We start from the raw sequence: 9998 nt of genomic DNA, 5'->3' as shown, positions 1-9998 counted from the left end.
TTATTCTCACCATAACCAACTTAATACTTTTTATGGCCATTTCACCAAAATATTACTACTACAAATTGTTGTTGTAGTTACATTTGGTTTCAGAAAAAATAAATAAATAAAAATGAAATCTACTACTTCAAGATTATTAATATTGTTGCTGGGGATTATTATCATTAACATTTGTGCTTATTCAAAAAGACCTGATACTGTAAATGTTGGAGCAATATTTTCATTTGATTCAGTCATTGGTAAGGCTGCAAAAATTGGTATGGAAAGTGCTGTAATTGATGTTAATAATGATTCAAGAATTCTTAATGGCACACTTTTCAATTTGTTCATGGAGGATACTAATTGCAGTGTTTTCCACAGTTCCATTGAAGGTAATCTATTTTTATTTATTTGATGATTATAAATTACATTTTTTGTTTGTGGGTTTTAAGTCTTTAGTATTAAATTTATTATATATATTATTGCAGTTATTGATTGTTTAGGTTTTATTAGGGTTTAAGTAACTATAGACTGTTGAGGTTGTTTTGAATATTTAGCTCATTGGAAACTTGTTTAGGCTAATCCAGGGAAAGTGACGTAAGCGGTTTAACTGGCATTTCCGTCGTCGTAGGGGTAAAGCTGCTAAAGCTAAGAGCTTTAGGCCCTTATTTTTTAAGGCCGATTTTTTGTTTTCATTTATATACATGGAAGCCTGTGTTGAACCTAAATTTTCGGAGGGTCGCCTTTTTTTAGGCTGGGTTGTAAAGATATTAGTGTGTCTAATGTTTAGTATAGCCGGGTATTGGTATTTCCCCATTTTATAAGTTTGTTTTAGGCCTGCAAGCCGTTGAGATGCCCTTACGTAGCTATCTCCTAGACTTTTTCCCTAGAATGTCAAGATGTTTACCTAATGAGGTTTGAACGTGGGCCTCTTAAGAGACATTCTGCACGCCTTCTTATATGACCAACTTGGAGATGGTTTACTAGAAACAACCTATTATGCATTAAGGGTAAAGTGTTTTAGTCCACCAAGAAATATGAGTTTGAAATGAGCAATCTTGAACTGCTTATTGAAAGCAAGAAATTTCACCCTAAAGTTTGAAATAAAAAACTAGCATACGCCCTTTTTCTAGCAAGTACAATCGAGAGTGTTTGCTATTGCATATTTGGATGGTTTCTTATAAGTTTCAACTTGCTTATTAAACATAAACTAGCAATCTGTTTGCCTTCTAATGTATACATATCACAGTCTCGTGCTAATGTATTTTGTTAGGAAACATCTTTGTTTTCTTCTTGATTTATGTTGTAGCATATCAGTAATCTCTGATTTTTCATACTTTCACAACTTGATATTGCTGAGTAAAATTTCTTGGAATGATTTTGTCAGCGTTTCAGATGTTAGAGAGAAATGTAGTGGCTTTAATTGGGCCACAATCATCGACTGTAGCTCATATGATTTCTCAAATTGCAAATGGTCTACAAGTGCCAATAATTTCATATGCTGCTACGGATCCCACTTTATCGTCCCTCCAATTCCCATACTTCTTTAGAACTACACAAACTGACTCATACCAAATGGCAGCCATGGCTAATTTGATAGACTTTTATGGATGGAAAGAAGTGCTTGCAATATATATTGATGATGAATATGGAAGAAATGGGATATTTTCTTTAGATGATGAAGTAGAGAAAAGAGAGTCAAAGATTTCTTATAAGTTTGCCTTGCCCACTAACTATAATCTTAACGATATCACTGATGTGCTTAATAAAACGATCCCACTTGGTCCTCGTGTTTATATAGTCCACATTAATCCTGATCGTGCACTCAGAATCTTTGAAGTAGCCAATAAGCTTAATATGATGACGAGTGATTATGTATGGCTAACAACTGATTGGCTTTGTACCACTTTAGCGTCGTTTAGCCCAAAGAATCAAGAGTTTCTAAGAATTATCGAGGGTGTGGTTGGTCTTTGTCAGCATACTCCACAAGCATCAAAAGTTAAAAATTTTGGGTTGAATGTCTACGGATCATATGCATATGATACTGTGTGGACTGTAGCTCACACAATAGATACATTTCTTAATCAAGATATGGATATGACATTTTCGGCTGTCAGTTCACAGATTGGGAAACTCAAGATTTTTAATAACGGGAAACAGTTTGTCAAGATTCTATCTGAATCTAATTTCAATGGTCTGACTGGTCCAATTCACTTCAATGAAGATAGAAACTTGGTTCCACGTGGATATAAAGTCTTTAATATGGCCAAGTTAGAGATTCAAAGTGTAGGTTATTGGTCCAACCATTCAGGTCTCTCTATTGAGCCACCTGAATCTTTAAAAGTGAATAAAAGTAGCTCTTCTGGTTTAAATGATAAACTTGGTGTAGTAACTTGGCCTGGTGGCAAGACGGATCGGCCACGTGGATGGGTCATTGGTGATGTGGAAAGACCTTTGAGAATCGGGATACCAAAACGACATAGCTTTGCTGAATTTGTGACAGAATTAAGCAATCATACGATTGAAGGATACTGTATTGATGTGTTTAAAGAAGCACTAAAGTTAGTTCCTTATGAACTCCCCTATAAATTTGTGCCATTCGGAGATGGTCGGTCCAACCCTAGTTATGATCGACTTGTAAAACTCGTTACAGATGATGTAAGTTATATATCAGGGAAGTCTTTTTCACAGTGATATTACGATTGGAGGTGGCAAATGGGTGGCTTGGGTTATGGGTAATTTTTTTTGTACAGGGTGAGTTGAACGAAAACACTTTTTACCCAAATGTATAGTTTTTTACAAATATAGTGTTTGTCAAATATGATTAGAAAAGTTATAGTTTCAATAATGATCTACATTCCACATAAAATGATTCTAGGAGGTTTTATTCATCAAAAATACACTATGCAAATTATAACCCGTTTGACCGGGGCTTTTTTTTACAGGTATTCATTTACCCATTTGAGTTGTTCAAGATACAACGTAACGACCCGTTCAACAATAGTTAGTTCAAAATTTTCCCCTTTGATTGTTATCTCAATGCAAGTTCTTTTACTATTAATGTGATTAACAGATTGTTGTATGGCTTGAGACTTGATGTGCGATGTTGGTTTGAGTCAAAACTCTTCTGATCCAAAAAGTTTAAATCATCTATGAACATCTACTGTGTCAAATATCTTCTGATCCAAAGATTTTAAATCATCTATTTTGCCTATTTGGCTCAGCACCTAAGTTGACCTATTTATTAGTAAATGGGTCAAATATGCCACCTCTAAATATTTTTATCCATGCAACCACTTGTAGTATTAACTTGTGGTTATTGACAGGTGTTTGATGGAGCAGTTGGAGATATTGCTATTGTGACAAACAGAACGAAGATTGTAGATTTCACGCAGCCTTATGCCACGAGTGGTCTTGTGATAGTGATACCTATCAACAATTCAAAAGGCAGTGCTTGGGTATTTCTTAGACCCTTTACTGTGGAAATGTGGTGCGTCACTGCAGCGGCTTTTGTATTGATTGCTTTTGTTATCTGGCTTCTTGAACATCGTGTTAATGACGATTTTAGGGGTCCACTTAAGAGACAGCTTGTCACGATATTCTTGTAAGTTCTTTCTTGCTTATGTGTATTCATTCTACGTACATGCGTACAAATTGTTGGTCGTGGAATTACTTTGTCACGAAATAGATGAGCTTCTGATTTTATCATTAAATTGAAGATGAGCTATTTCCAGGAACCCCTCAGAAATGCTGAGATGAAAGTTTTTTGCTTTTCAGGTTCAGCTTTTCGACCTTGTTCAAGAGTAACCGTAAGCACAACTCTATCTTTAACTTTGTTTCCAAAAGTTCATAAAAAGGTGTCATGCGTTTTAAATTGTGGTTTCGAATCATCATAATCATAGAATACCCGCTAATAATGTTGTATATGGTTACATGATAAATTTTCAGAGGAAGATACGGTTAGCCCACTTGGACGGATGGTGATGGTGGTATGGCTTTTCCTGTTGATGGTGATCACAGCAAGCTATACTGCAAGCTTAACATCCATTCTTACTGTACAGCAACTTTCGTCACCCATCACAGGGATAGATAGCTTAGTGGCTAGTCATCTACCAATTGGGTATCAACGGGGATCATTTGCCAATACTTATTTGGCTGATAATCTTTACATTCCTGAATCTAGGCTTATTCCTTTAAACACATCAGCTGAATATGCTAAAGCATTGCGGTTAGGACCACATAAGGGAGGGGTGGTAGCAATTGTTGAGGAACTTCCTTACATCGAGTTGTTTCTTTCCGAATATGATGATTTTGGGATCGTTGGTCAACCATTCACTAGAAGCGGATGGGGATTTGTAAGTAACTTTTCATTAGATGTGGGAAAATTTGTTGGTCGGGAGGGTGCATAATGTCAAAACGTGTAACATTTTGATACGGATCAGTAGTGTTTTGGATCATGTTATGCTGGCAGCCCCCAAAAGACTTTTTGAATTTAAATAATTAGTTAGGCTCTGAAATGTGTTTATAGTCGCTATAGTATTCTAAAAATGATCTATAACTACAATGATTCAAGAGGCTTTATGCATTTAAAAATTAAAATACAATTTGGGGACCTAATATTCTTTATTTGCCTATGCGGCCCGTCATAGTTGACTTATTCATAAGTTAATAGGTCAGACTTGTCACCTCTACTATTTATGCATGCTATCAAACTTCATAACTTTTTGTGATTATCTGAAACTCAAGTTCCCATTTTACCATTTCTAGCATTGTTGCTGTCTGCGCCTTTTGTCTTAACATTTGTTGATAGGAAGAACATGTTATGTTGCACACCTCTCTCTCTTTTGAAAAAAGAAATTATTGAGTTTGGCCGCTTCTATAGATTTGCTCTTTTAACAAAAAGTCTTCTTAAATTTGGCAGGCTTTCAAGAGAGACTCTCCTCTTGCCACGACTCTATCCCTATCAATTATGCAACTTTCTGAAAATGGAAAGCTTCAAGAAATCCACGACACATGGTTCTGCCAAAATGGTTGTCCGAGTGCTTTTGGGCGTGGTGGGGAACCTAACCAGCTTCACATGAGCAGCTTTTGGGGTCTATACATAATTTGTGGCATTTTCTCACTCACTGCATTGGTATTATTTTTACTACAAACTGTTCGCCAATATATCTATTACAAACAAAAGCAGATGTTGGATCCACGGTCCCCTTCATTCCCAGCTTCAGTCGCAGCATCATCACAGAGAGGATGTTATGGGGTTTTGTCCAACTTTTTCGATTTTATTGATGAAAAGGAAGAAGCTATCAAGAATATGTTCAAGAAAGATGATGAACCCTCTCAAAATACTTGATTTTAGTCTATAGTGAATCTGTCAGTGACTAATTTAATGTCACATTGGATATATTACATGAACACACGTATTGTAATTTGTAAATATATATCTACGTTACCTTGTTACTTGTGTATGTTAGAACTTAGAAATATAGAAGTACTTATATATAATGTTGATATATAACCTTTAGAAAGAAAACTTAAATAAGTTGTGTTAGATTGAGGGGCTCGAAACCCTCTAGTCCCCTACTAGCTTCGTTTTCAACATGACATGGTTTCGTCTTTTTAACCGTAGAGTTTAGAGAACGATTATTTTCTTTAACTAAACAAGTCATTAGAGAAAAACGACACTAATGAAAAATTGAAAAGTAGCATTTTTTTAGGTTTTGAAATGTCACTTACGCACTTAGGGTTGGCAAAACAAAGGCAAAGATGTCATAGACATGCCAACCCAACAGCTTTATATGTTCAACAATTCAAAATTTGAAAGGTTTCTTTATGTTCGTGTGATGAATAATATATGATTCGGTTATGCCTAAATGGTTGATTATGATTTGAGAGGTATAACAAATCTATATATGTTAAAGCAGGATTTACAAACTATATTAACTCAATGATTGTATTATAACTATACTAGATTGGTGGCCACGCAATGCAGCTGCGGTAACAGCGACGGTGATGGTATGGTTATTAACATAATAGTAATTTCATTACGGTCGGAGATGTGATGGATTGTTGCGTGGGATATGAAAGGGAGAGGAGGGGGCAAATTTTGAGTTACGGTTTTTGCTATGTTTTTTTACGTGAAAGATAGAAGTTGAATTTTTTTAAGGGCATTTTTGTCACAGTCTATAAAATAGAAAAAATGATGTATTAAGATGGAGAGTAAATGTATCATTTCAGGTTTTTAAAATTAAGGAGAAAGAGGGGGAGGGAAAGTTTGTTTTATAATCAACGAATTAGTTTTCTCATTTCCCCTATGATTCAGACATCTAAACCGCAAACAAAACCAACATCATAAACATTTTAGAAAGATTCAAAATATGTTTACGACTTTGGTCCAAGCGGTTCTAGCTACGAACTACAATCGATTCAAATTATTCAATATAGGAGCAAACTTAATGGATTGAACTGGGAAATTCTGCTTAGGGGTCCCATGAATTGCCATATACTTGGATGAGATATAAGCTTAATGGGTACTTCAATGTAGTTATTCAATTGGGCATGGTTTTTTTTTTTTCATTGTAATTTATTCGGTGAAAGATTTAGGATTTCAAGTCAACACTCAACAGTTTTTTTTTTATTTGTTGGTGCTCTTTGTTCATTGCAATCATACCTATCTTTCGGTTTTATGTATTTTGAAGGTGTAATTATTCGTGAATATCAAAAAGTCTACAACATTGTAAATTGTTTTTTCGGATTCACGTTAGAAAACTCAGAATAGATTTTTATTTAAATGTTCGATAAGAAACTTCTTCACTCAAATATCTAGGTTTTTGTTTGTTTACAAACAAAAGTTACACTAATTCATGTGTCATCAATAGAATAGGAGTAAAACATGAAAGAAAAAAAGATTTTATTTTAATTGGTCTATCCCACTTGATAAGTAAATTTGTAAAATTAAGTTTATAATTTGTATGTAGCTTTAGTATTTTTTTTTATATATTATCAATATGTCCCTTTTAGAAACTTTGAATGAATAGTTGAATATACTATATAAAGCAAAATTATCCATATGGGGTGCCTAGAATTCAAGGCCAATAACTACGTGAGAGCGACTTTTATTCAATTTTAAAGAAACTAATGGAAGTCAATGAAATTAAAAAGATTAAAATAAAAAAGTTGCTTTCTTGTACCTTCGTGTAACACGTTTTTTCTAATTTTTATATTTACTCGTGCAACCTTGTACACTATATTTTTTAGATAGAACTACGCTGTAGATTGAATCTAAAGCCTACTATGTTTGGCTATTTAAAAGTTGTTAATAATTGATGAGAGTGGATTATTAAAGAAAAAAAAAAGATAAAATATTTATTTTTATATTTTATATGTATTACAATTAAAAAGTATATAAATGTACAAGTCTATATAATCAAAAGGTACAACATGATATGTAGAACCTTCTAAGCTTATGTTACTACTGCTTTTTCATATGAGTTTTACTTTTTCACTTTTAACCTCACTTAAGGTTTCAATTTTATGTTTTTGACACCAAACATTACATTCTCATGTTTCTACCACATAACTTTCACAGCACACATGGTATGTATAATTTTCTAAGCCTATGTTGCTACTTGCTTTTTTAAATATATAAGTTTTACCCTTTACTTTTTTACTTTCTCACTTTTAATCTCATCTAAGTTTTCAAAGAAGTAAGTTAGTGTAACGTAAGTTTTAATGATCAAAAAAGTTTCATTATATATTTTGCTTTATGTCCCCATATGACCAGATCCATATCGATGCCACTTGTTTTTCTTGTTTAAAAAAGAAAAGAATAAATTATAATGCTTTATAAATCTTCCTCAATTATTGTTTAACATTGTTAGTTTGTTACGATATTCGAAGAACAATTCATTATCTACTTTGTGTAAATCAAAGGGGTAATACATGTTAATGCATACCATCCTATTGAACTCTTTTCATCTGAGATCAAAGGGATAATACATATATATACATATACTCGTATTGTACTATATATCAAAATTTTCATATAAGTTATCCATATATGATTCGTTTGGTCAATTGTGTAAAAAGACATGCATTTGCATAACATAAGAAAAATACTCTTGGTCTTAGAAATATGCAAATGAAAAAAGTTTTAGCTAGCTAATTTGATGTGTCATATCTATATATATTATTATGCTTACTTTAGAGCTATATAATGAAAAAGTGTTCATCGTTTTAAAGGTGTTACTGTTACACATAATATCATTTGTCACTTTAATTTTGGAAAGAGGAAACATAATTGTCATTTTAGAAAATGGGACATATTTTTAGTCGAAATTGGTCAAAATGAAATAAATGTAAAATCGGATGCTATATATATGTGTGAATAGTAGACGGTACTTTTTTGCTGTTAACCCTTGGTTATTGAAAATTTGAAATTGTGAAATTGAAGTAGTCGAATTAGCTGATCACCTGATAGATTAAATGACTCAGATTAATGTCCTTCATTTTGATGTTTTGAGCAACCAAACCAACTTGCACCACATCCATAATTATTGGGCATGGTTGTCCATATTGAATCGGTCCAAGAAATTAAGAGACGTATGAGTTGTGGTCAGTCATCACAAAAGAACAAAAGATATTTATTGATGTTTAGGCTTTAGTCAGGACCCAAATAAAGATGTTAATTTCAAAATATCTTTCTACTCGTGTTCAGACTTGTCCATTTGACGGGTAGTCTCATGATATATAAATCTTACAATAATTGTGAAACAAAAACTGTATAACCAATATCACAACTTAATAAATATGAAAGCTAAAGAAAAAACATATGAAAATTAACTCCATATGAATATTGATTCCAGTTTACCTTTTTTTTCCAACTTTAGTTAAAAAAAACAAAAAGCGTATGAACAATATCACAACTTAATTAATACGAAAGCTAAAAAAGAAACATATGAAAATTAACTCCATATAAATATTAATTCCAGTTTACCCTTTTTTTTCAACTTTAGCTAAATAAAAAGAGAAACAAAAAGTGTAGAGTATATAATTTGGAACATACATATCAATTCATCAAAGACCATCTCGAACGTTTTGATTTTCTTCGGGTTGTTCCACTCCGAAATAGTTCATACATGCACAACACGGAGTCGTAAATGATGGTTAACATGTGTTGGCTTAAGATCTTTAAGATCAACTAATGTAGTCTTATTTTTTGTTGTTGAATAAGAAGCCATAATGAACCTATAATGGACAACAAACTAAATTAAAAGAGATAATTATAACAATATAAAAAAATATATAAATAAGAAAAACCTTTTTGGTAGTCGATCGTAGCTTCTTTTTTTTTTGCGTAGGTTTTTTCTTATGGTTGAGAATATGTGAGGGTTTTTTCTAGGAAGTATATAAAGTTAAGCTCAACAAAAAGAGAAACAAAAGGAGAAACAAAAAGTGTACAATATATAATTTGAACAATCCATACCAATTCATCAACAAAGACCATCTCAAACGTTTTGATTTTCTTCAGGTTGTTCCACTCCAAAACAGTCCATACATGCACAACTCGGAGTCGTAGATAATGGCTAACATGTGTTGGCTTAAGATCTTCAAGATGAACTAATGTGGTTTTATTTTTTGTTGTTGAAAAAAAAACCATAATAAACTTATAATGGACAACAAACTAAATTAAAAGAGATAATAATAACAATAACATAAGAATTCAATGTTAAATAATAATAATAATAATAATAACTATTATTATTATTATTAAATATGAATAAAGTATATAAATAAATAAATAAATTTTTTTTTGTTGAGAATATGGGAGTGTTTTTTCTAGGTGGTATATATATATAAATAATAATAATAATAAAGATTTTTTTATATAACTTATTTATTAAAGGCCAATTATTAAATAAATATTAAAAAATAGAGGATTAATAAAGAGAGAGTATTAAACCAAAGGAGGTGGATTAGGGATGTCAAATGCCCAAGTGTATCCCAACCTGCTCTTTTAGTTA

At 32.4% G+C, this 9998-nt stretch overlaps 1 protein-coding gene across 1 annotated transcript; it reads left to right on the top strand.

Moving 5' to 3' along the window:
- Positions 1–5436, top strand: LOC122593376 (glutamate receptor 3.7). The gene is made up of 6 exons (XM_043765773.1): positions 1–371; positions 1367–2637; positions 3306–3583; positions 3757–3788; positions 3928–4334; positions 4901–5436. The coding sequence occupies exons 1-6, from the start codon at positions 113–115 to the stop codon at positions 5327–5329; spliced, it is 2676 nt and encodes an 891-aa protein (XP_043621708.1). The 5' UTR covers positions 1–112; the 3' UTR covers positions 5330–5436.
- Positions 5437–9998: the final 4562 nt, after the last annotated feature.

This window comes from Erigeron canadensis, chromosome 3, assembly GCF_010389155.1.
Source record: "Erigeron canadensis isolate Cc75 chromosome 3, C_canadensis_v1, whole genome shotgun sequence".
Taxonomy (NCBI): Eukaryota; Viridiplantae; Streptophyta; class Magnoliopsida; order Asterales; family Asteraceae; genus Erigeron; species Erigeron canadensis.
This window is presented reverse-complemented; position numbering and strand designations above follow the sequence as displayed.